Raw genomic sequence first — 27,988 nt, forward strand, 5'->3', positions numbered from 1 at the left:
GAAGAGGCATGAACAGCATAGTGAACGGCGCGGTTTTGACCATGTGTCCTACGATTAATGTGTTTCTGCAAGACTCTGCGCTTCCTCACACGCCTGAATTATGAGTTATAAACATTATATCTGTTTTTTAATTAAAAACATATGATATAAGGCTTGGTAATTAGCTATTTAAGCTGGTTTCAGCTACGAATCTCAGCTCTCTCAGACAGGATCCCCCAAAAGTGGTGAGCATTCAACTGGTTTCCTGAGTAAAACCTAAATCAATAGGTTAAATGGCTAAATGTAACTTGTAAATCCAAGTGTAGTCAAATAAACAGATTTTATTTTTCAAAACTAAAATCATGAAAAAATAGCAATATATAATAAAATATATTTTAGGAAAACAACGCGACTGAATGGAAAATACATACAAGCATCCACTGTAGCTATATTCCTAGCTAGTATCTCACAGTATACAGAAATATAAGCAGTTTAACTAACGTAACATGTATTTTTTTAGTAAATAAAACTAATTTACTGTCCAACAGGCTGCAGCTGTAGCTGTGTTAAAGCAGCGGTTCAGTTCAGGGAGCGATCCCCAGTCTTTCCTACCTGAATCGGGGTGAATCTTTGATACATTCCTCAAAATCCACCGTCATGTTGGCTGATTAATCCGTCTCCAGTCACAGATCTATACCAATCATTTCACACGCTCCTCTGCGTTAGACAGTCCGGTAAAGCTGTGGTTTAGGGGGTCCTGAGCTTCTCTAGCCCACTGAAACACTGACACTGTGACACACTCTGCTCACTGCGCTCACTCCCCCAGCTTCAGTTTCATCACTGGCGGCGGCTGCTGCTGCTGCGCTCAGCTAAGGGACCGTCTGCAAACGTTAAAAACGTTAGGGATCATAAACGAAAAATGTAAGGGGTTAATGTGAGTGCTGAGTGACAGGGCTCTATATGATGCAAAGGCCTATATCATATGATATAAACTGACAAAAATGTATTCCTTTATCCTTTATTTGATATCTTTCTTTAATGTCACAATATATGGTATAAAAGGAGTCATGAGAGAAAATAGCCTTAGTTGGAACCATGCTTTTTCTGTAGCTCTGTTATTTATAAATATGAGATATTAAGTCATGATTACAAGATAATAAGTCATAATTACGAGAGGTCAAGTCATAATTATGAGATACTAAGTTATAATTATGATGTACTTAGTCATAATTATGATCTAGCAAGTCATAATTATAAGATACTAAGTCTGCATTGTTTGTTCTGTTGCATAATAATGACTTAGTATCTCATAATTATGACCTACCATCATAATTGACTTAGTAGCTCAGTACCTCCTCCAAGTGGCGGAAATCGGCTTACTTACATGCTTGATGTTGACCCACACTTAATATGAAACAACCACGAAACATATACATTTATATTTGTTAAGAAAAAAATATTTAAGTTTTAGGAGCTTGTGGGTCCCTGTATATATATCCCCCAGAAACATGAAGAACCACTGCATTAGCATGATTGCCTTGTGATCTAGCAAAATAATGTTGATTTAAAATTTTCTGTTGCATAAGGTTCATAAGAAAAAGAGAGACCACCTAAAAATGATGAGTTTCTTTGATTTTTTTATTACACCAGAAGTGGCATAAAGTTATCTAAAAGCAGTGTGTAAGACTGGTGGAGGAGAACATGCCAAGATGCATGACAACTGTGATACATGACAGCTGTAACCCTGTAAAACCAAAGCTCTACATATTTTTGTTATTTCAGCCATTTCACATTTTCTGCAAATAAATGCTCTAAATGACTATTTTTATTTGTAATTTGGGAAAATGTTGTCCGTAGTTTATATAACATATATCATTAAAAAAAAATTAACTAACACTGTAATAATCAAAAAGTACTTTGTTGCCTGAGGACTACACCGTGGCAGAGGGTTGAACGCTTAAAAAGACAGTATTTACATTTTTTTTTTGTAAAAAAATATATATTATTGTATGTATATGAATAAATTAATAACTCTTAGTGATATTTACAGATAGTAATCAGTGATACTGTGCATGTATTTTATATTTCCCACACTTATTCGGACTAATCCCGCCTCCCTGCGCTTGGATTGGCTGGTAGTCTCTCAGCGCTGTTGCTCTGATTGGCTACTACCGCATACTTAAACGCTATCTGCCGAATCGACCAATAGGATCGCAGGATGCGGGACATTCTGGAGAACGGGCAGGAAACAAAACAATGGGCGGGGTCCTCAGAGCTGAAGGACCGTGAAAGCGGTCTATTCGCTGAAGTGGATAGCTGAAGTAAGATATGCCTGTAGCGTTTTAACCGGATATGTTAGTATATTTTTTATTTAAGCTGGAAACAACAAGCTAATACACCCGTATATATTTTATCGGTCTTTCTAAGGCTGTATGGGTAAAAAAGTTTTAGCAAATGTAGCACAACGTATTGGGAGAGGTGATTATTCTGTACAGGCAGTGTACGGACAGTAGACGTGCGGACACAGGCGTGCATGGTGCTGTGCGTGCTGGTTAACCTAGCTAGTTAATTCAGCATGGACAGCATAACATTCGCGTTAAAGCACATTTAAAACTGTTTAGTCGAGTTCTATAGTAAACATTCCCATTCGCGGTGTATTTTTTATTGTATTATAGGTTACTTTAATCACACGTTAAACTATAACACGAGCACAGCTCTAAAAGCAAGTCACTATGCAACACAACTGTACAAGATATCTCATCTTTTTTCAGTACCTCGGGACCAAGTACAGGTCTGTCCGCATACTCTCAGCATTTAATATACAGGTATAATATAACACAAACAGTGCAAACATAGCTAAAGTAATGTACTGTCCATTCTGCTTACAGTGGGGTCATGAAGATTCCAGCCCACCAGCCAGTGGAGGGAGTCCAGAATCATATAGAGGTCAGCCTGACGCTTCTCCAGCTTATAAGATCTACAGTCAAGTCAGGTTTATTTCTAGAGCATTCACATTGTCACAAAGAACATATACAGGTTTACAATTACATATACCTTCAGGGAAGGTAGCTTAAACTTGGAAAGCTATAAATCACATTTGGATTTAGGCATAAAAATGAGGAATTATTGACATAGGCCATTATTCCAAAGGGGTTAAATTAAATGATCTGATCTGATAAGTAACGATTTTACCAGAGGAGGCCATGCAGCATCATAAGGAGATGATTAACATTACATTATATTACATTTCATTTGGCAGACGCTTTTGTCTAAAGCAACTTATAATAATGATAATGATTTAAGCAAAATACCCAATTTTGACAAAAACGACTTATTATTACGATTATTTTAGAAAGGTGATGATATTGAGATCAACAATACCGAACACAGAGCAAGCTGAAGGTGTCAGTGACAAGAAATATTTCCTCAACTTTGAAGAAAGAAACCTTGGGAAGAACTAACACTCAAGGCTTGGGCACATCCTCCTTTGACAAGTTACCAATAATAATAATGTGTTAATGAAACCCTGGATGTACAGCCTTGATCAAATTTACCAAAAACTAAACTAAACAAGTTTCTAAACTAAACAAGCCTAGACTTGGAAGATTAAGTCTTCACTAAATAACTTTTTATAAAGATAATTTGCCGTTACTCTGCAATGAACTGATAATCATGCAGGGTCACAATTTACAAGATTAACTAGATTTCTTTTTATTTTATGTCCCATCATACTTCTGTTGAACAATTAAAGGAGAAATCCAGTGGAAAATAAACTTGGGGTAAAATGAAACAGGATGACGAATGCAAATTCTGCCGAATAGCTCTCCTCCATTCACCCCAGCATTCTGAAACAGCACTTTTCGCTGATGCTCCCAACAGGCATACAATGCTAGTGATAGGGGCATAGAGTTGCCCATGTAAATAAATGTTCATATTTACACCATTAACAAGGTCAAAGTAGCTCGACACTTTATTAGTATAACTATTGAGGGTCCTGACATTTAAAATGAGGCTCTAAGACCTCTGAAAGTGCTAGTCAATAGACTTATCGTTACTTAATTTGTAGATTGCGTTGCCCAAAGAAATACCTCAAGGTACTGTGTGTATAAACCACCGGTGCACTTTAAAGTTCTCAGTGCCTTGTCTTAAAAGTCATTGTCCTTAATATTCTACCAATGGGGGTGCCGAGTGGTCCAGCGGTCTAAGGCGCTGCCACTATGAGCAGGAGGTCGCAGGTTCGAACCCCAGCTCATGCAGCTTTGCCATCAAGCTGTCGGGTGGGTAGATGGCGCTCTCTCCCCACATCACACTCCTAGGGTGATGTCTGCAGCACAGGGCGTCTGTGAGCTGATGTACCGGAGCCGAGCCGCTGTGCTTTCCTCCAAGCGCGCTGGCTGCTCGGCAATGCTGTATCAGCAGCAGCTCGAAAAGAAGCGGTGGCTGGCTTCACATGTATCGGAGGAAACATGTGCTAGTCTTCACCCTCCTGGTGTGTTGTGGCATTACTAGTGATAGGGGGAGTCCTAATGAGTGAGTTGGGTAATTGGCCGGGGAGAAAAATGGGAAAAAAATAGAAATAAAATTATAAAAGAAAAAAAATATATATATATTCTACCAATGAAGTGTGGAGCTAAAACATTTTTCTTTTAAGAGAAACTGGTAAACAATACACCAGAAACAGGAGGAGTTTTTGGCCACAGCTGCTCTCATGTGTGCAGATTTGTGTTCTGGGAAAAAAAAAGAAAATGCACATAGAATGTGGACATGACCCTGGTTAAAGGGTCACAATTGAGACAACAGGAGTGTACTGCGACTCTAGCAACACTCACCTGATTTGTTTCTGACATTGGAAGTTGTTTAGTGTAAGGCTGGCATTAGCCTGCTCATACTTTTCCGCTCAACAGAGCGAAATCTGCTCTTCACATGCGTGTCATTCTGTGTTGGACTGAAACTGCAGGATGCGGTTGCTTTACAGCTCTTTATTTTCTTTATTCTGCCTCCAGAATGACCGAACGATTGAATAGCTTACAACATCTGCACTCGTCTTCATCCGCTGCCATTATGCATAAATGCACAATTCCTCTGGAATGAGAACGCCTCTGATGGTTCCATGCATATGCAGCGCTTTTCCTGCTGGCAGGGCACTAGCCTTCTTTCATGTGGTCTCTTGGCTGGTCTTCAAGTGTGTGTCTGTGTGTGCGTGAGGCACGGAGACAGTGCCTAGCCAAACGTGTTAAGCTGTGGGACAGAAATGTCAGAAATGTGTAGACCACCTCAAAGAGGAGACATGAATCGAACAGTAAATGCATCTTCCTATAAAGGAGGAATGGGGTCGTGTTTAAATTGCATCTGTGGTGCACGTCCACATGGGTATAGAATGCTGCTAACATATGTATATATTGCTATACTAGTGCATCTCAAAAATTAGAAGATCATGGAAAGGTATTTTTTCTCAGTAGTTCAGTTCAAAATGTGAAACTCGTATATTATATAGATGTATTACACACAAAGTGATCTATTTTAGTAGTTTATTTCTTTTATTGTTGATGATTTTGGCTTACAGCCAATACAACCCCCAAAATCAATGTCTCAGAAAAATAGAATATTAAATAAGACCAATCATATTATATGGTACTTTTGGCAGTGTGTGCAGTTTGCCAAGTCCTGCTGGAAAATGAAATCTCCATCTGTATAACATTTGAAAGCAGAGGAAAGCATGAAGTTAACATGCTGGCTTGTTCAATGGGCTCTTCTTTGTAGTTTTGATCTGATGTACTGTTGCTAAAGTGCTAATCTTCTACTTTCAGACTTTTAAAGCGTTCAGTATTCTCCTGAGTTTATCTATTTGCATACTGTTATCCTTTACCAGCTTTAAAAGGGCTTTAAAAATCTCCTAAGGGGCCACTTAAGGGACATTGCTTATAGATTTGTTGAAAGTCCCATGCCTCATGAGACCCATTATAGATTTGATGCGTAATTGCATTAATTTGTGTACATTAGGCCAGACCTGTGTTACATTTCTCCTTTATTTGTGCTAGGGATGGTAATTTGTGCTTTTTTACTTTTTAGAATGCAGTGCGAAGACTGAAGCCTCTAAATGAAGTGTCATTGTACATCTCCAGTCGAACGGACACTGGCGTTCATGCTCTCTGCAACTCTGCTCATCTGGACATTCAAAGAAAGGATGACAAACCACCTTTCACTGGAAAAGTCCTGACCGATGCCTTAAACTTATATTTAAAAAAAGAGCCAATCAGGTAAGAGACAGGATTTCGGTCAATATGATCTACAGTAAATTCTATATTAATCTTAAGTATAATATCAGTATAATAGCCAACACCTGTGGTGTACGCTATTATGCACGTATGTTACCAGACTATGGATGCAGTAAATACCGCTGTTACTATCCTTCATGTTTCCTAAGGGAAACATGGCGACACCCAGTCCTGACTAGTCTCCAATTCTGAATGTATACCTACTCTGCCTGGCAAAAAAAATCACAACCAAATATAAAAAAGCTCTGACACTGTAATATTTCATTGGACCCTGTTTAGCTTAGATTGCTGCATGCATTCACTGTGGCATTGTTTTGATAAGCTTCTGCAATGTCACAAGATTTATTTTTAATCCAGTGTTCCATTCATTTTTCACCATCTTGAAACATATTGATCTTGCATTGATGATGGTAGAGTCTGACAGCTGCACAAAGCCTTCTCCAGCACATCCCAAAGATTCTCAGTGAGGTTAAGGTCTGGACTCTGTGGTGAACAATGCATGTGTGAAAATGATGATCTCATGCTCTCTGAATAACTCTTTCACAATTCCAGCACCATGAATCCTGACAATGTCATCTTGGAATATGGCCGTGCCATCCGGGAAGAAAAATCCATTGATGGAATAACCAGGTAGTCAGCTGACCTCATTCTTTCAGCACATACTGTTGCTGAATCTAGACCTGACCAACTGCAGCATCAACCCCACATCATTTACTTACTTAAATCCATCTTGTTTTTTTTGGCCAGGCAGTGTAATTTGGATTCATGCTTGGGGTATAAATGTCCCACTAATCCACAGACAACAGTTTGAGCTTAAAATTCTTGTTATCTGTTATCTAAATCTATTTAATTATTTAAAAGGATGGCAGGTCGTCACAGCAGGGTAAGAAATGTCCCTAAATAATCCCATTATTTCGTCAGCATGCAGAGCTTCTGAATGACCTTTTCACCCACGCAGTTTATATGGAACATCTTCAAAACACTGACAATAATCCTGTGATAAATCCCACGGCAATGTATCATTGTTTGTGACCTATTTAAGATTGCTGTGTCTTTCTTAAGTCAGCCTGTTCTCTAAGTCAGTGTTGTTCAGAGGATTTTCTGCATTTTAATGCAGGTGAATGTGATTCGCAGTCCTCATATGTCACTGATGGTTAGCTTTTTGATCAGTTTTCTCCAGAACTACAAAGTGCATGAGCTAAGTTTAGACTCTTTTATGTCAGGTTTTCTCGTTCCTGTGTTATCTGTGCTCCCCTGCGTTGTCTTTTTTTTCTTGGATATGAACTGCACTGTCTACGCATCTTTCCATCATCTTAAAAAATGCCTATTTTTGTGCCGTATTCAGGTTGTGAGAATTAAGTTGGAATGTGTCGACCAGCAGGAGTCCATGTGATAAAAGATATTTTACATGTCAGAATATAGTTTGAGAAGGTACTTGATGTATTTATTAAACTCCCGAAGAGCAGAGTTTTAAGTACTAAATGCCTTAGTTACTAAATAACTTATTTTTATTTTACTGTGAATTATTTTCTTTATTTTTTATTTCTGTAACTGGCTGTGCACTGATGCCACATTTTCCCTTCCAGAGCAAATGTCAGATTTTATAAGTATCTGATGTTACTAACTCTGACATAACTACTTTATAGGTGCATAAATAATATCTTGATGTTTTATGTCATTACATTTTCTGTTTTATTTCAGTGAAGGCAATGTTCTATATCTAATGTAAAATATATCAAGATTGACAGAGAAGAGCATTATCCGATAGGCGCCCCGGATTATAAGACCCACTATTAATAAACGTCTATTTTCTGGTCTATTTTCATACAAAATACACACTGGATTATAAGGCGCATTGTGCAACACTAGTAAGTAACAGGGGTGTCGCCAAGTTTTCTTTCTTTTCTAATTCTTTCTTATTATAGGTCTCGCCGCTGGATCAATTATTTGAAAGGCAAAAGCGCTTAGTGCAGTTAGCAAATAATGCAACTGCTGCTCCAGCAGTGCTAGCCTGGGTTAGCAGCATGTTGCAGGCAGATAATACTCACCTCTAAACAGCAAAAGAGCTAGCATGGTTAGCGTCTAATGCTAATACTGCATGTTTACCGTGTTAAAACAAGTTACGTGAGACAAACTGCTGGCTAATATCACACTGGCTTACCGGAACACTCGGGGTTCCTCAGTGTAGCCCTGTCTGGTGGCATTAGTGGAAATCTGGAAATCTAAGCTTACTGTAAATAAACGGAAGCGCTTTACTCACCCAAATAAACAGTTTTCAGGAGAGGAATCTGAGTAGTAAACATCCAGAGCTCGTTTGACCCTAAAAGAAAATGTTTTTTTTAAGAATGACAGTTTTGTTTACTTGACTTATCTTAGCTTTACAGTAGCGAGACCTGCTGAATTAGAAGGGGAATGTGGCAACACCCCATTTTTTTTACTAGTGTTGCATATTGCTCCTTATAATCCAGTGCTATTTATGTATGAAAATATACCATAAAATAGACATTTATTGAAAGTGCACTTTATAATCTGGTGCGACTTGTAGTGCGAAAAATACGCTAATAAATTAACACCTGCAGTGATTATTTATATCCACATGGACTCACACCGAGTATGAACGCCTTAAAAATTGCTTTCAGCATTGTGGATTTGATTGTATTTAATGATGCTCATCCCTGAGCACAGTAACCTAATTATTTCTGTTTGTAGACTGTACAATTCTCATAGGCTTTTTTTACGTAAACCCTGCAGATGTGTATTGGTATATTTCTTTTATTGTACTGTCCTAATAAAATAGGTCATTCCAGCATATCTTTCACTCCTAACAAGCTGGCATTCTGTATTTAAATATAAATGTCTATATATTTCAGAGCTCTGGGGCTCTTCATTTTGCAGTTCAGTGACTGCATCTCAGTCTTATCATAACTTCTCGTGGTGCCGCTGTGTTCTGGCTGCGGTCGCTCTCCTGCTGCCATGAGCTCTGGGCACACATGCCAGCTCTGCTAATGTTTTATTTAGCGTTCCTGTTAGCAGCAATTACCGACGGCTAGTGAATGATTAATAGCGACTGAGGGATTCCTCCCTACCAGGCTCAAGCTCTGCGGCTCGGACTGCCCAGAGTGTGGCAGAGGGGTGGTGTGGGCACTTACTGGTTGCTGGCACTATTCTGACCTTTTCCTGCAGCCTTAAAGGAGGATTCCATGCAAATCCCAGAATGGCAAAATATAAAACTCATAATCCAAGATATACAGCTCTGGAAAAAGTAAGAGAGCACTTCAGTTTCTGAATCAGTTTTTTCTGATTTTGCTTTTTTAAGTATTTGTTTAAGTAAAATGAACACTGTTGGTTTATTCTGTAAATTTAGAGCATTTATTTGCAGAAAATTTGAAATGGCTAAAAAAAAAAAGTTGCAGTGCCTTTAGACCTTAAATAATGCAAAGAAAACAAGTTAATATTCATAAAGTTTTAAGAGTTAAGAAATCAATATTTGGTGAAATAACCCTGGTTTTTAATCACAGTTTTCATCTATCTTGGCATGTTCTCCTCCACCAGTCTTACACACTGCTTTGGATAACTTTTTTTTACACTCCTGGTAGTTTTGGATAGTAAATAAAACCTAACTGAATTGTTAACTAAGGCCCATACTGCTGCAAATACACTTTATGTTTTGTTTAAGGAAATGGACGTCCCTTCAGCTTTGTTTGGATGTTTTCTTGCTCCATCTGGGCTGGAGGGCATTTGGGCCAGTGGGCCACCAGCCTCTCAGCTGACCCTTAAATCCGAAGTGCTCACTGGGTCTAAAGAAGCTTTAAACTTTAATGATGCTTGTTTGTATCGAGGCCAAGTTTGCTTTATGTTTTTAGGCCAAAAGGCTTGGTGGCACTATGCTTAGTTTATACCTGGAATATATAGAATGGGGGGTCAAAGCAAGTACATATAGGGCATTTGGCTTATACACTCATTGAAATGCATTAAGAAACACATCCTGGATTGCTGCAGTACTCAGCCTTCACTTCATCTCGGGCAGATACATCGTATGTATGTTCTCTAAATGAGAACAGGAGTTGGCTTGATAAAACACGGGTCACGCAACAAGAGGGTGTAAAATTGCTTCCCCTGCTGTCCATAAAAAGTAGCTTTCATAGGCTACTTTTTTTGTAGTGTACTTCTTGGTGGGAAATCATTGACTGCTATGCAATTTTGTCTAGTTTACAGACTTTGAGAGGAAGAGAGTGTCTTTGGAGTGTGAGAAGCAATATGGTTATTTCAGAAAATTGCTGACTATCATGGCCATCTATCCACTATTCCGTTACTGTCGCCTTCATTTGCAGTAGTGTTGTCTAAAAAAATCTGGACTGCTATGAATTGGAAAGAACTTATCATTTTTAGCAACAAATCAAGTCACTGTTCTGTTTGCAGGGTTACCGCGGGTCCTTAAAAAGTCTTAAAATGATAAAATCCTGGTAATCAAGGTCTTAAATTGTCTTAAATGTGCTGGAAATTTGCTGTAGGTATTATATTTTTAGACTGTGCGTTTAATGCCAGTGACATTAGCAGCGAGCTAGCTAGTTAACAAGTAAAGAACTAAGGTAAGCAGGCGAGCTAGCTAACATTAGCAGCGAGCTAGCTACGTTACCGAAGAGAGAACTAAGGTTAGTGGAGAGTTAGCTAACATTAGCAGTGAGCTAGCTACGTTACTGAAGAGAGAACTAAGGTTAGCGGAGAGTTATCTAACATTAGCGGTGAGCTAGCTTTGTTACCAAGAAAAAAACCAAGGTTAGCGGAGAACTAGCTAACATTAGTGGCTAGCTAGCTACATTACCAAGGAGAGAAATAATAAATTATTATGATTACATTTTGGGGTCTTAAATTATATCTATCAAGGTCTTTAAAAAGCATTAAATTTGACTTTAAAAATGGTGCAAGAACCCTAGTTTGGCCTTTCAGCTGTCAGTTTTCAGCAGGATAATGCTCATTCACATATAGCACAGATTTCCCTGAGTTTCTCAGAGAAACGTCTTTGCCATATTGCACCACTCTGTTGGCCTTCCTGTTCTCCAAGTTTGTCACCAGTTCAACCTATTTTGCACTAGCTGGGATGCCATATTTGTCAGCTTACGAGTCTGAAAACTTTCAGATCCCACTGTAACATCTGTGGGCAAATGTACCGCTGGATGCCACACGGAACCTGTATACCTCCATGCCCAACTGTGTCTCATCTTTTATCCAGACTAGAGCCACCCAACAAAGTACTAGAGCCTTTTTGTCAATGAGTGAACATGGCATTATCAGATACGCTGGCACATCCACAATCATCAGGTTGTTAAATCAAATACAGAGAGCTTTTCAGATGATGACGCTCTATGAAAGCACTCCATTTCCAGTCAAGTAGGTGGGCGCAATGTCAACAACGAGCTTTGCGGCTTTTGAACACGCTCTCAATTATCGTCTCCACATTCAGACTCTCGTTGCCTCTGATAGACTGAGCTTAATAGAAACCCCATAGAGGATAATAACGTCAGCCGTCGTGTGATTTGACCCTCTTTACTCTTTTGTCCTAAAGGGGACTATGTGGGGGGTCTGGTACCATGGTGACAGACAGGTCCTTTCCTAAGGCCTCAAAGGGATTGTGTTGTATAAATGTTTAATGTAGAGTGAAAGCTATTGTGGGGGTCCGTATAAGGCCCTTGAGGCCACGGACTGGATGCCCAACAGCTTTTAATGGATGGAACCAGTGGTGTACTTGACAGTGTTTGTAGTGGGATGGTTCTTATATGATCCATTATATATTATACATTGAATTATACAGTAGAAATATGGGGATAGGTGATATGTCATCAACACTTGTATGGGGAAAATGTAGAGTAGCATTAATTTAGGAGTGTTTAGGAGTAATTCATCTTATGCTTGCAATTAAGTACATTTTAGGACATGGCATTGGATCCAAATTATACAGTATTTTCTTTTGAAGTTGCATCAAAACAGTAATCAGCTGGACAGTGGACCCACCTTGACTTCCAACAGATTCTCCTTCTGACAAAGTCTGCTGGCTAATCCTGCTGTTCAACCAGCAGACTTAAATAGCTTCAAAATTTCTCCAACATAACCATAACTCAATTATCCAGCATGTCAGGATATTAATAATGCACTTTGATTTAAATATTGGTGTGAAATAAATAATGTAAGATATGCCTCTTGCATCATATCTTGTATTACTTTTTAGCAATAAAGTTTACATGGTATAGGCATTGCACACCCTGTGGTGCATGTTCAAATTGCAGTAATATGTTAGAAACAAATGTTAAAACAATATTCTCTAGCTCTAAAATGAACTGTTTACTTTTGATTGCAAAATACTTCTTGTTGTGGTTATTGTAGTTCTAGTCTCCACAAACAGCATAAATTAGTTATATTTTACAGTGTACATGTCTTGTGTTGGTAGATCATTCGGAGTGCAGCTGGACACCAGTGTTTAATGATCAATTGAACAGACACTCAATTCATAAATTATTCATTTTCATTAGTATTACATCCATTATATTATTATTTTTTTTCATTTACTGTAGAATTCAATGCAGTCTCGTCTGATTCGAGCAGATTGTGTGTCTACTGATCAATAACAGCTTCTGTCAAAAAGAGTGCACTCTATTCACACAGAGAAGTAGAGCATATCTTATGAAAGCCATTAGCACCACCGACCATGCTGACACTAAACACAACGTTCCTGTCTCTTCCTCATAGAGATTCTTACATCTAAACATCTTTATACTTTATCTTGATACATAAAATGATAAAGATAAACTATAATTTAAGTAAATTAACTTTAATCCCTCTTTTTTAAGATTTTATTAGTTGGGTTGCTTATAATTTGTGTATTACATTGAGAAATGTGGCTCTTAACAACTTGCTTTTTTCAGTGTGGGCTGTGAGCATGACTCACCAGTGTCAGATATTACTGATGAGTTTTTGTGGGTGTTTTTGATGAATCACGACGTTTAGATTACGAAAGAGATGTAAATAAGTTGGTAAAAAAATGTAGGTCAGTTTATAGTTATGCCATCAGAGGATTTAATGTCTAAAAAAATTGTTGCACCCCCTTTTAAATATAACATTTAGGTGTGCTATTTGTTTATATCTTGTATAGTTGGGGAATCATAATGTATTGACTATTGGGTTTCTCCAGAAGTACTACTATTTACATCATTGTATTTTTAGCACTATAAGTCGCACTTAAATAATTCATTTTTCCAAAAATTTACAGTGCGCCTTATAAATCTATCAGTCAGGTTGCCACTCCGCTGAAGTGCAGCATTATAATGGAGTTTCAATAAAGCACCGAGGATGGAGCATTAGCTGCTAACCGCAGCGCTAGCTATTTCGCCATTTAGAGGTGAGTAGATCTGACTGTAGCCTGCGTTTACCGTATTAGCATCACTGCTGCTAACTGTGGCTAGTGCTACTGCTACCCGTGCAAAAATACTGGAAATCTAAGCTTACTGTAAATTAACATAAGCGCTTTACTCACCCAAATAAACAGTTTTCATGAGAGAAATCTGAGTAGTGAAAACATCCAGCACTCGCTTAACTTTGAAAGATTTTTTTTTAATATATTTTATTTACCTATGGGCCCCCAGCGTCGAGACCTGCTGAATTAGAAGGGAAACATGGTGTCATCCTTGTTCCTTACTATTGTCGCATAAAATGCGCCTTATAATCTGGTGTGCCTTTTTATTGTTTTACCATTATTTTACCATTATTATTCTACTATTTTATTTTACTTAACTGTGGATTGATTTTACTTATATTGTATGTTTGAGTTTTTGTTATTAAAGATGTATTTAAAAAATATATAATAATTATTTGGACCAAGAAGGAAGTGTCAGTATTTATTAGTAACAATTAATAATTGAAGATTTAGGCTAATATGGGCAAGTCTTGGTCATATTTATTGAGCTACACTTACAGAAGTAGCGTGTATCAGGGGTGTTGTTAGCATGTCCAGTAGCATCCCAAACATTTGCACACATCTGGTGATGCAGCTGATCATGGATGGCACAGTATCTGTGTCTTCAAGGCGAGCTCTTGAGATTCCAGCAGTATGTGGATGAGCATTGTCCTGCTGGAATAGTGTACAAGAATCGTATGTTCAGGAAAAATATTGCCACTCGTGGCATAACTTTGTTAATGTAACGTTTGTGTGCCAAAGTAGAAGTAATAAAGACCAAAGGAAAACTGGCATCATAATACAATCAAAATTGTGATCCCAGGTCTTCTGAATGCAGTATCAAATTATTAAAGATAAAATTTTCATCTCTATAGTATTTAAGACCTAAATGGCACTATTTTTTTCCATTTTCTTCTCAAACAGAATTACAAGAGCCTACAGAGTTTCGAATGAATTTCATGCACGACATAGTGCCATATCGAGAACCTACGTGTACCGCCTGGCCACAGGGCTCTCCTCTTACTCGGATATGCCCATAACTGAGAAGGATCTGTGCTGGGCATTACGTGACACGTGAGTATTCCCCCCACCCCCTTTCATATCCCACTGCACGTGCTCAGTAGGCTCCAGAGCCTAAAGCTAAGCTGAATCAGTAGGATCCACTCCTACACTGTGGAAGGGCATGCACTGAATTTAATTATTTTATAATTTCAGACAGGAATTAAAGAAAAGTTCAATTCTTACACATCTTTTAGTTTACTAACCTTTTGCGATTATTGTTTCTTATTTTTAAGCCAATATTAAGGTAAATAAGAAAAATATATTTAATTTTAAATGTTTTGTAGAGTTCCCATTTAAGATTTTATTGTATAACTGAAGCAAAATATTTTTTTCATAATTGTCATAAGTATCTTTTAGCCAATCTTATCTGTAACATTTCTTGGCATTATTAATTTTTAAATAAAAAAATTCCAGTATTTTTACTCTCCAAGATGAGCCCACTAACATTAATGCGCCAATATGGCAACTTTGTGTAAAATTTGTGTATTTTTTTTTTAAGTTGTATTTTTATTTAATATATTTAAACAGTTTTATATTACCCCTTGTAAAAAAAAAATTATAATTAAGAGCATTAAAATTATGTTCAAATTCTGTAAAGAATACCAAAAGTGCATTTTCAATGTAATAAAATAAATTAAAAAATAATATATACATTAAATATACTTTCTTTTTATTTCTACAAAATGTCATTTTTTTAATCAATATGCTTTAAATCAAATGTTGTGTTGATACAAACTATATATAGTGTCATCACATACTGTTTAAAGTGCACTTTAGTGTTTAGTGTTTTTTTCAGTAGAATTAACGCGTACACAATATGTGCATCAATACGCAAAGTAGTATATTTACAATATTCGTCAAATGTATTAAAATTTGTTTTAAAAACACATACTCTACTTAGGGAAAAAAGCACTCAAAAGCGCAACCTAATGCTTTTATGTTGTATTTAAATATAGCTTAAATACTATTGAAATATACTTAGCCATACTAATTAGCCATAAGATGTTCCAAAATAGTACATTTAGTATGTATTTAAGTACATATTTGTAAAAGTATGTACTTTTTCATGTTAAGTAAACTTTTAAAAAATATGCTTAAATACACTTTTTTTTTTTTTACAAGAGACTAGCTTTTATTTAATTACAATGAGTGAATATTTTTTTGAGAATGAAAAAAAACATTTGTGCACACCTGCACCTTTAGAGCTTTTAAAAGCAAAAGCTTGTAAAAACTGTATACATTGAGTCAAATTAAGCTAAAATCCTGTAAAATTACCTGTAAAAAAATATTTTTGTGCCTTGGTCCACAGGCTTTTTTCAGTTTCAGTGACAATTCTGGATCTCTCAGCTTATCTACAAAAACGTATTTATGTTGCCTTTAAAAAAGGCATAGAGATGTTGTTATGGTTTGTTGGAGTAGTACGCTGACATGCCCACTAACACAATACTAGTTCCTATCCTGTGACTTTTGACGAAAATCCCAATGGAAGCTGGGGAATATCTCACTTACCTGTGGGCTGTGTGTGTGGGGCTTCCTGCATTGAAAATGGATGGGATATTGCTTTCTGCTAGAATCGCTTTTTTGTTCGCATGTACATTTGTAGCCGCACTTACTGCAGGTGCTGTCCACTGTGGGTGGTAATATTAGCCTCCTATGAAGTTTTCCCAGTACAGGAAGAATGTTAAACGTTACTGCAGCATCCCATCCATGTAGTATCCACTATCACGTCTTGCTCCAAATCCCCTAAATCTCATTACCTTGCTGCACTATTATACAAGACTTGAGGTTACACTTTAGATAAATATAGATTACATCCTGCTGTCCCATGACTTTTGGCATGGATGTCAATCCTGTATTGTTCCAGGCTCCAGACCCCTGCGTCTGAGCTCTGGGTCCCAACACATGAATTAGAACAGCAGAGCAGCAGCAGACGCTCCGGCATCAAAAGGGAATGGCACATGAATTATAAACACATACAAGCAATAGTGAATTCGGGGCAAACAAAAAGACGGGGGGTTATTGAGGCCAATTCTGACAAGCTGAAGCAGGAGGGTGCTGGAGACGGAGGCAGACTGAATAAATAAATAAATAAATGAATGAATTCAGTGTACTGAATTCAGCTGATCTGAATGTGCAAATAATAATTTCCACATGAATAACTACACCAACACATTTTATTGCCAAACAGTAATTGTGTTGAAGTAAAGCATTTAATTCATGCGGAAATGATGCTACACATTTGAATTGGGTAAATTCAGTGCATCTTCTTTCAGTGGAGGATGATGTGTCTTCAGAGCAGGGTTGTTGGGGGAAGCCTCTGCGATGTATCTTGTCTCCGAGGATGACGCATGAGCACTGATGCCACTTCTTTCCACTCTCTTTCATTTTTGTGTTTTTTTTTTGGGGGGGAGAAAGTGGGGCAAGATAAGCTGCAGGCTCATTGTGACTCATAACACCCACACATGTGTCTGTCTCTCTCTCTCTCTCTCTCTCTCTCTTTACACACACATGCACAAATACTCCTTTCCTCTAGTACTCATTCATAATCATTCATGTTTAAAATGTTCAAAACCTTCTATGTCCAACTAATTGTCACCATACCTACTTTTGTTTTTGGACAATATACAGCTCTGGAAAGAATTAAGAGACCACTTCAGCGACTTGGTTCTGATACATCAGCTCACAGACACCTTTTGTTGATTAACATTACTCTAGGATTGATGAGAGAAAAGAGCGCCATCTACCCACCCAGAGAGAGCCAGGCCAATTGTGCTCTCTCAGGGCTCCGGAAGCTGATGGCAAGCTGCATGACCGGGATTCGAACCAGCGATCTCCAATTTCCGCATGAATGAAATGCCTTACTACAACACAATTATTAGTGTCTATATAAAGACTGGTGTCAGACAGTGGTTAATTTAGCATTGTGTTTAAACCACGCCCACTAGATAGCAAACTTGTACTCTGTAGTTCAGAGCACCTGTATATCAGTAATATGTATCAATAAGAAGTTCATATGCCCACACACACATAGCTTGTCTAGTCCTTGTAGAAAATTAGTTTGCGAACCACTGATCTAGCCGGAAGCTTTTCCTGGACAGAAGAGGCTAAAGTGCCATTTAAACAAAATTTTTAATACTTTTGATTTAGGAAATCACCAATAATTAGATTGTGTCCCAATACTTTTGTCCACATAGTGTATGCTCTTGTGCAATACTCTTAATTTACACTTAAATTGCTCTTGTTTGTCTGATTCTCTGTAATAGAAAGCTGGACATCAGTGCCATGGAGGAGGCCAGTGCTGTGCTGACTGGAACACACGATTTCAGCACCTTCCAGGCCCGAGGCTCAGACCCCAAAAACCCAGTGAAGACCATGGAGAGGGTGCAGGTGCAGCCAGGCCTGTCCTTCAGCCAGTGCCACTTTAATAGGTACACAGCTGTGCAGAAGCTCTAATACGAATAATTCTAGGTATAAATCCTTATTATCATATTACCACCATGTATAGCGCTTAACTTTCTGATTTCCTGCTACAGCTTCCCTCATAATCATAGGCAGTCTATTTCATCTTATATAGAATTTTAAAAATAGTGATTCCATATATCTTAACAGTAGTGTATATATATCTGGATCTATTCAATATTCTAAATTTAATGCGTTTTCAGGACAAATGTTCCGATTCCACTGTAACAAGGACGGCTGCTCTGTGATTTCAGTTACAGACAGTACAGTGTTTGGCCATCAGTCAGTACTGCAAGTTCATTCCAGCATTTTATTGCCAGATCCCCTCTCAGCCCATTAAGTTTTAAGAGCAGAAATATGTTCCACAATATGTGCCGTGGAAGAGGGAGAGGAGGAGAGGCAGGGGGGACAGCACTGACATGTTTATGTTTATGATATCTATACGACAGGCTTCTCAAATCTGAAAAGATGTCAGGTGAACATCTCTATTTCAGCACTCTGAATCAAGCTGGGGTGGATTAGTGTGATAGCCAGGGCTTGGATTCATGCGATGAAAGTCGAGACAAAATAGATTATTATATAGTTTACTATGTATGTAGTATTATACACTGCCTGGCCACAAAAAAGGTTTAACACACTAATATTTGGTTGGAACACCTTTAGCTTTGTATTTGTCATAATTTCCACAAGCTTCTGCAATGTCACAACATTTCTTTCTTTCCAGTGTTGCATTAATTTCTCCCCAAGATCTTGTTTTGATGATGGTAGAGTCTGACCACTGCGCAAAGCCCTCTCCAGCACATCCCAAAGTTTCTCAATGAGGTTAAGGTCTGACCTCATTCTTTCAGCACATACTGTTGCTGAACCTAGACCTGCAGACCAACTGCAGCAACCCCACATTATTTCATAGCACCATCTCCACAGACTTGTACATGCTAGTGTAGGCACTAGGCATGATTGGGGGCATCACTTTAGCTTCCTGTCTTCTTACCCTGATACTCCCTTCACTATGGAACAGAGTAAATCTGGATTCATCAGAGCTTCACATGACCTTCTTCCATTGCTCCAGAGTCCAGTATTTAAGCTCCCTAGCAATTTATAGCTGTTTTTGCTGGTTAACCTCATTCACTGATAAGTGGTTTTCTTAAAGCTACACAGCTGTTTAGTCCCACCCTAATACCTTAAGTTCCCTTTGCATTGTGCTAGGGGAAATGCTCTTACTTTCACTATTAAACATATCCCTGAGTTCTAGTGTTGTTTTTGAAGGATTTCATTTTATCAAACCTCTAAGTGATCGCTGATCACAATCATTCAAGATTTTTTCCCACCACATTCCTTCTTTGAGGATGATGTTTCCCCAGTGAGTGAACAGTAGAGGCATTTCTAGCAGTTAGTGATCTCTCACCATGCCCATGAGTAGGCTCTGAGTATGAGTAGGGGGCAGCGGGGGAAGCACGTCTACACCATTTCGTGTATTTGTAGACCCAGGGTATAATCAGACCACACCTGTAATTGTTTACATATCTTCTTAAAGCATAAAAGCATAATTTGCAGCAGTCTAGGATGCAGCTGGCTAGTATGCATACAGCCAGGTTTTGTCATATACAGCTCTGGAAAAAAAATAAGAGACCACTTAAAAATTATGAGTTTCTTTGTTTTTACCAAAAACATAATGGAATATAATCAAGAGGAAGAGAGATGGTCAGTGATCAGTTATTAAACCAAGCTGAACTGCTCGAATGTTTGGACCAGGAGTGTAAGGCAGTGTGTAAGACTGGTGGAGGAGAAAATGCCAAGATACATGAAAACTGCAATTAAAAAACTTTGTAATATGAACTTGTTTTATTTGCACTATTCGAGGTCTGAAAGCTCTGCATCTTTTTTGTTATTTCAGCCTTTTCTCATTTTCTGCAAATAAATGCTCTAAATGACAATATTTTTATTTGTAATTTGGGAGAAATTTTGTTCGTTGTTTATAGAATACAACAACAATGTTCATTTTACTCAAACATCTACCTATATATAGCAAAATCAGAGAAACCGATTCAGAAACTGAAGTGGTCTCCTAATGTTTTAAAGAGCTGTATTGACATATATTGTCTTTGTTATGCTCTTTAATGTAGTTTTATAATACCATGACTAAACCCATAGCTCCATGACTTAATAAACAACAGTGTAGTTAGTACTGTGTTTTATTTTTTGCCGTTATTTAAATGCTACATATAGCATGTTACTAACAGTACACAGTAAACACAGCACTGTTCACAGGTTTGTGTCGGACAGGATGAGCTGTGTGTCGTCTGTGACATTTTGGGAGACGGTTTTTCGAGAGATACGAGGGTGTATTTGAAAAGCGTTGCTAGGCAACAAGTATTGGGCAGAAGCAGTGGATGCTGAGGCTTTTGCCGGATGGCGGGATGGTGGGGGCACATGCCGCAGTCTGTCTGAACTAGCGGAGGCCAGCGAACATCAGCAATGCTTTATCCTCAGGGGCTGAGGGGGAATCCCTCTTCAAAGGAGAGTGGAGTTTTGGAGCTGAGCAGCAGGCTGGTCTTTTTGATGCTGGACACATGATTCATGATTCAACTCTGAATATGAATAAGTAGCAGAATAGTTCTCTTTTAAAAGAAGGCTTCTTTCAGATATACAGCTCTTCAGAAAAATAAGAGACCACTTAAAAATAATGAGTATCTTTGATTTTACCATATTAAAAACCTCTGGAATATAATCAAGAGGAAGATGGATGATCATAAGCCATCAAACCAAGATGACCTCCTTGAATTTTTGCACCAGGAGTGTGTTATCCAAAAGCAGTGTGAAAGAGTGGTGAAGGGAGAACATGCCAAGATTTGTGAAACCTGTGATTAAAAACCAGGGTTATTTCACCAAATATAGATTTCTGAACTCTTACATTTTTTTAACTCTTTATAAACATGAACTTGTTTTCTTTGCATTATTTGAGGTCTGAAAGCTCTGCATCTTTTTTGTTATTTCAACCATTTCTCATTTTCTGCAAATAAATGCTCTAAATGACAATATTTTTATTAGGAATTTGTGAGAAATGTTGTACATAGTTTATAGAATAAAAAAAACAATGTTTATTTTACTCAACACACATACCGAAAAATAGCAAAATCAGAGAAACTGATTCAGAAACTGATGTGGTCTCTTAATTTTTGCAGAGCTGTATCTGAGTTTTTTTTATCTGTTTTTGCATCAAGGAATATGTATTGTAGGCCTATTAAGCGTTATTCCTCTTTCTTATATATTTAGATAATTTTAACATTTTAATAATGTGCCACACATTATGCCAAACTTCTCACACACAAACACATGGAGTTGTAGAGTTTGCTAATGCTGTGCTGTAGTAATCCATCCCATGCAGCTTAAACTCCTTACGCAGTTCCTGCTGATTTTGCGTAAGGGGTTGATAGCATGTCCAATGTCATCCCAGGCATTATCAATCAGGGATAGGTCTGGCGATGCAACAGGTCATGGCTTAGTATCTGTTTGTGTCTTCAAGGTAAGCTCTTGAGATGGCAGCAGTATGTGGAAGAGCATTGTCCTGTAGGAATAGCGCATGGAAATGTGTGTTCAGAAAATTTAAAGCCACCAGGTGCAGGACCTCATTAACGTAATGCTACGCCGTCAATGTACCTTTACTAAAGATCAAAGATGATCTGATATTGGATGAAATTGCACCTCACACCATGACACCAGGTCTTTCTGGATGCGTAACGCTTGACAACAATCTGTTCGTCCTATTTATTTTCTGATTTTTTTTTTTTTTCTTGTTGCGGACCGATCACTGAAGATGTCCCAATACCTTTCTGATTCTGCATGTCTGGCAAGACTACCCACAAAATTAGTTTCCTATGTCCTTTTTGATGATGATTTATTTGAATTGCTTAAAATGCTATAAGAATGACATTTCAATAACTAACTTTAAATATGAGTTCATCTTATATATATGGTAATGCTGTGTATGCCATGGTTTAAATCTATAGCTTAAGCCCTATCTGGACGGAAGTAGTTTCTCAGGGGGGTGTCGGTAAAAAATATTTCACACTTCTACTCAGTAATAAAACTCTTGCATCTGGACTGCAACTGTAAAAAAAGGAGGACCAATGAGTTTTTAGGCTTTCTCGGTCACATGACATTGCGTTCAGTAGCTCCTCCATTTCCACTCGCTGTTGTGTTTACGTGGATCTCCGTAGAAACGCGCGCCAATGTGTAATCACGGTACGTGGCAGTGGACAAGTAGCTATTTTATTAAACGTGACGTGACGAAACTCAGAGATGTGAGTCTGGACAGGGCTAAAATTACCAAAGGACCACGGAGTTCAGCGACAAACAGTAGGTAATTCAGCCTGTAATTTTGTCAGAGGACGTCTGAGAAAAAAACATACATGGTCGTTCCGGACGGGAATAAAATCACAGAGGATCCCCTGAGACACAAATCCCTTTCGGATAGGGCTTTAAACTATAATTTAATGTCTTCCCAGATGTCCTTAGGAAGTGGCTGAGGCGTTTCACACAGAGCCGCATGGGGAAACCTTTGGCAGGTCATTTCGGGGCTTTCTCACGTGAAGCTCTCCACAGGGAGAGAGCAGGAGCAGGATGCTCCAACCATCTGCTTTATTTAACCACTAATGTCAAACACGGCATGGAACCACAAACACACACACACAAACATGCGTGCTATTGAATCTTCAATTTTACTCCAAACCTACAAATCTAATCATGCAATAAGTAATGTTTAGCTGGTGGCTTAACAGAATTATGTTTTTTTTTTAGAAGTGGGGCTCCTTTTTACCAGCAGAAGGAATATCATTTTTAAGTGTGGTTTTGATATAATGGCACCCATTCTGTCTCAGATGGGCGCAGCATGCACATTTGTGTCCTGGTGCACACGGTGACATCAGTAGGTATTAGACAGACGGATTGGTTTCTTTCGGCTGAAGTGCAGTAGAGTAATTTCAGACTGCGCTGTTTATTTGCATTTGACCCAGTTCTCACTGCCTCGACGCTGCGAGCGCTGGAACATCATCCTGTGCAACAAGCGCAGATTTCAGAAAATCAGCTCGGAGCAGCATTTTGCATTTCTGTGTATTGCAGAGATGCATACTCTGCACATTTACCTTTTTTAATTAATTGCATTATGAGTAGTAGGCTATATAAGTAGTATATATTTAATATGCTTATTATGACTATTTTTAGCAAAAGGGCAGCTCTTCTGCCATTGTGTGAATTGAGTTAAAGATAATATCAAAATAGTGCGTAAAAGAGTGTAAATCTCTGGTATAATAAAATAGAATAGCTGCACGCAGAATTAACCAGCTGTAGCAGTGAAACTTGGTGGAGGTAGTCATGCCGGACTGCTATGGAGTGACTCAGAATGGCAGGGGGTCATCCTTAGCGATGAAGACAACCAACAAAGACACTGTGGTCAGCATCAAGATTAAGGGTTTGTTTTCACGCGTCAGGCATTTAAAAGACCGGGTTTTATGTGTGAGGTGCAATTTTGTAAAATGTCAGCTTTGGTCCTTATGGTGAAGGCATTTTCCGTTTAATCCCGTTCAGAAATATATGGGGCACTAACTAATTTTTACTTCATTAAAATGACATTGGTTTATAACGCGACAAACAAAAGTTCTCCATATATAATAAAGCAGTTATATTTTTATTTAGTTTTTTAAATATTATTACAAGCATTTGCCAGCACAGTTTTACGTTAATGAAGTCCTGCAACCAGTGGCACTACTTTTTCTTCCAACAGGTGCATTTAAAATCCTTTCATTTTCCCAAAAATCCGCAGTGCGCCTTATAATCCAGTGCACCTTATGTATGAATTTTACCAGTCAGTTATTAAGGAGCAGTAAAGCCTCTCTTCTGAAGTACAGCATTATAAGCATTAGCTTTAGCCACTAACTGCAGCACTAGCCCTTTCACAGTTTAAGGGCGAGTATATTGGACTGTAGTCTGCATATTTACCGTGTTAAAACATGTGGGATGAAACACTAGTTGATATCACCTTGGCTTACCAGAACACTAAGGGTTCCTCAGTCTAGTGCTATCGGCCGGCATTTACTAGAGCTAGCGCCGCAGGTTAGCGGCTAATGCTAATGCTGCTGCACCCAGCTTTAGCAATGGAGAAACTTTACTGAAAACTCACCCTTAGACCAAATTTTGGATATCTAAGGTTACTATACATAAACAAATGTGCTTTACTCACCCAAATAAACGTTTTTTTAAGAGACAAATCTGTGTGGATTAACATCCAGCACTTTTTTTTTTTTTTTTTTTTTTTAAGAATTACAGTTTCCTCAGCTTCTCCATTAGAAGGAAAACATGGCAACACCCTTGCTCACTTCAGTTTAGGCATCCTTATTAGTGTGGCTTAATATGTTTTATAATCCGACCAGAAAATCTACCAGAAAATAGACGTTCATTGCTAGCGCACCTTATAATCTGGTTTCCCTTATGGTCTGTAAAATATGGACTATGAAGAATTGGCTTCGTGTTCCAGCCTTTTACAGCCTATTACAAAAGTGTCTGTGTGGTTAAAGGGCAGACTGTCTGCATTAATTTAAGACTGTCTACAATTTACATTGGTTGGACCAGACATAAATCTCTGACCTTTTATAGGCTTTTATATGTATTTACATAAATACATGAACTCATTTGCCTCCCTTATGTTTAGCAAGTGAGTAGGTGGGTTAATTGGCTCAGCTAAGATTAAACTAAAAGAAAGGGAATGAAGGAAACATAGTCTTAAGTCTGTGAAGCTCCTAAGGGTTCACGACAGTGAGCATTGGCTGGTCATTTCTGCTTTTAGCATCAGCACAGCTAGTAAATAAACACTAAATATATAATTTATAGAAGAATGACATATTTCTGTCTCATCGTTGCTTCTGTGTGCTCTCCTGTGTTTCAGAGACATTGAGTATTGGGAGCTTTCGTTCAAATGTAGGTCCTACTTATACAAACAAGTAAGTACTGCCCTGTTTCTGTACTGAACTGAAGTGCTGTTCTCTCTGCAGTCAGTGTATGCTGTGCTCCCCCTGCTGTTTAGTACGACATATTGCAGCAGCTTAATGTTTAGACCCAGGATCAGACTCTTTACTGTTGGTCATTCGTTGTGCATTGCGTGTGTATTTGTGTAATGTGCGTGTACATACAGCTCTGGAAAATATTAAAAACACATTAGTTTCTCAGTTTCTCTGATTTTGATATTTATAGACATATGTTTGAGCAAAATGAACATTGCTGTTTTATTCTATAAACTACAGATATTTTTCCCAAATTCCAAATAAAAATATTATCATTTAGAGCATTTATTTGCAGAGAATGAGAAATGGCTGAAATAAAGAGTTCAGAAATCAATATTTAGTGGAATAACTGCCACTCCTGGTGCAAAATTTCAAGCAGTTCAGCTTGGTTTAATGACTTGTGATGATCCATCTTCTTCTTGATTATATTCCAGAGGTTTCTTAATTTGGAAAATCAAAGAAAATCATTATTTTTAAGTGGTCTCATTTTTTTTCCAAAGCTGTATGTAGAGACACACAGTACACACAGCCTTCTCATCAAATGTATTTTCCTGTTTTTTTTTTTTTTTGTTTTTTTTTTTGGGTTTTTTTTTTTTTGGATTTTTAACAGTTTAAATTTAATATTGAAGACATTAAAGCTATACAGGAAATCATGCAGAATTATTATTTTGTAAACAAAAAGTGTTAAACAAACAAGAATGTGTTTTATACTTTAGTACCACATTTAGCTTTAAGGACAGATCTGTACACTCTTGGTATTTTATTCTTAGCGTCTTGGAGGAGTTCCTGGAGGTGCTGAACAACAGCTTTTCTTCATGCTGTGAAGCTCCAGTTCATCCCAAATCACCATCTCAGTTCATCAGGTTTAGATCAGTGGATTGTGGAGGCCAAACATATAGTTTACTATGTAATTCCATGTGTCACTTAATTGTTGTGTTTAATATTAATATACAGTGTAGAAAATAAATTAAATAAAGTAGTAAAGAAAAATTTAGAATAAGAAGGTGTGTCCAACCTTTTTACTAGTACTATATTTGTTATACGCTACTGGCCTCTAGTCTGTATTAATTGCACACCACTATGAAATGCAAATTTGGTACAGAAGCTATTTGTTTCTGGAATAGAATTTATATGTTTTCACAGAGTCTGTTTTATTGGTTTAGGTGCGGAGGATGACCGGGGCTTTGGTTGCTGTTGGGCAGGGTAAACTCTCAGTCAGGCAGATGCAGAAGCTGCTCGATGCTCGGGACTCACTTGCCTATCCACAGAACATGTGTGCTCCGGCCTGTGGTCTCTATCTGACCAAAGTGGAGTATAATGATTCAGGTAAATCACAGGTTTTGTTGTCCCCCGCCCCCCATCCTCGCCCCCCACCCCCGCCCCATTTTTTCTTGGGATTATAATGGCATCTAAACCTCTTCGGAATGCTTATTTTAATTAGAGCTGCAAAAAATATTCTTTGAGCTTCGATATCACAATATGCACATGCAGTAGTCAGTAGTAAAATTATATATGTTTTTAAAGATTTTTATCAGCTTACGAATAAAAAAAAAATCTGATCTCATTTTACATGACAATTTTAAACAAACCCAATAACATTTCATTTACTCTAATCATTGACATACATATTGCTGATTGCATTAGCCATTAAGTCATTTTTAGCACGGTGGCTCTGAGTGGCATAGCAGGCTAAGACGCAGTTTCTCAGACGGGAATTAAGATATTTTTAATAAAAATAAAGTATAGCCACAGACTAGGCTTAATTCATGTATGCAAAACTGACACTAAGTCTTAGACACAACTTTGAACTCTGGGTCATATTGCTTTGCCTCAGCAGCCAGAGCCCGAGAGAGCACAACTGGCCTTATTTCCTCTGGGAGAAAAAGATGGTGAGATGGTGCTCTTTCCCCTCATCACCCTAGTTGTGATACTGACTGGCACAGACATCTGTTGGCTTGATATATCGGAGCTGGGGATTTAGTGCTTTACTCGAAGAGCATTGGTTGCCCAGTGATGGTGCAGACAAAAATAAGTCCACTTCAGTTTCTAAATCAGTTTCTCTTATTTGCTATTTATAGGTATATGTTTGAGTAGAATGAATATTGTTGTTTTATTCTATAATAACTACAGACAACATTTCTCCCAAATTCCAAATAAAAATATTGTCACTCATATAATAACAAAAAAGAAGCACTTTCAGACCTCAAATAATGCAAATAAAACAGAGTTCATATTATAAAGTGCATCTTGGCATGTTGTCCTTTTGAATAACTTTATGCTTGGTTTAATATTCCAGAGGAATAATATTCACCTGCTTTCACTTATTTACATTTAAAATGAACTTGTATCTGATGGCTGTTCTGGCTGAGAACATAAATTGGTCTAGCAATTTTCTAGCATTTTCTAATCAATGTCTCCATCGTCTCTCTACACAGATCTTCTGTCTTACACACCAGACGATACAGACATCAGAAGCTGACAGTGATTACACAGCACAGAGCAGGAGGAGTGAATTGGGAACATGTAAATACTGAACACATAAAACCATAACAATACATACATTACAATTTGTATTTCATGTATTTTTATTTTTTTACTATTTATTTACCTATTTTGATACAAATGTATCTTTAATAAAACAGGATTTGATTGTCATTTAGACAAATCACCACAGAGTGTGTATTTGTGTGTGTGTGTGTGTGTGCGTGCGTTTTCTT

The 27,988-nt window shown here is 37.8% G+C and overlaps 2 protein-coding genes across 5 annotated transcripts in view; one reads left to right on the top strand and one right to left on the bottom strand.

Moving 5' to 3' along the window:
• The window catches only part of acap3b (ArfGAP with coiled-coil, ankyrin repeat and PH domains 3b), a 93,908-nt gene extending 93,086 nt beyond the window's left edge, over nt 1–822 (bottom strand). The window contains exon 1 of the mRNA XM_022682746.2: nt 592–822. Coding sequence (XP_022538467.1) covers nt 592–638 — 47 coding nt within the window. The 5' untranslated portion in view covers nt 639–822. The remainder of the gene's footprint in view (nt 1–591) is intronic.
• Nucleotides 1–27,944, top strand: pusl1 (pseudouridine synthase like 1). Of its 4 annotated transcripts, none has more exons than XM_049471419.1 (9): nt 1–224; nt 2,868–2,925; nt 6,049–6,236; nt 6,807–6,884; nt 14,623–14,772; nt 18,024–18,188; nt 25,157–25,211; nt 26,435–26,597; nt 27,707–27,944. In XM_049471419.1, exons 2-9 carry the CDS (start codon nt 2,875–2,877, stop codon nt 27,748–27,750), a joined length of 894 nt encoding a protein of 297 aa, XP_049327376.1. In that variant the 5' UTR covers nt 1–224; nt 2,868–2,874; the 3' UTR covers nt 27,751–27,944. The 4 variants fall into 4 exon arrangements, with proteins under 4 accessions (XP_049327376.1, XP_049327377.1, XP_049327375.1 ...); XM_049471418.1 differs by lacking the exon at nt 1–224 and adding an exon at nt 2,413–2,770; XM_022682748.2 differs by lacking the exons at nt 1–224; nt 6,807–6,884 and adding an exon at nt 2,455–2,770.
• Nucleotides 27,945–27,988: the final 44 nt, after the last annotated feature.

The sequence above is a fragment of the Astyanax mexicanus genome, chromosome 24 (assembly GCF_023375975.1).
Source record: "Astyanax mexicanus isolate ESR-SI-001 chromosome 24, AstMex3_surface, whole genome shotgun sequence".
NCBI classification, from domain to species: Eukaryota; Metazoa; Chordata; class Actinopteri; order Characiformes; family Acestrorhamphidae; genus Astyanax; species Astyanax mexicanus.

Coding starts and splice junctions, on each gene's coding strand:
- pusl1 (XM_049471418.1), top strand. CDS start 2,712: ATGCAACACAACTGTACAAGATATCTCATCTTTTTTCAGTACCTCGGG. Junction 6,237..6,806: donor TTAAAAAAAGAGCCAATCAG/GTAAGAGACAGG, acceptor TCACAATTCCAG/CACCATGAATCCTGACAATG. Junction 14,773..18,023: donor TGCTGGGCATTACGTGACAC/GTGAGTATTCCC, acceptor TCTCTGTAATAG/AAAGCTGGACATCAGTGCCA.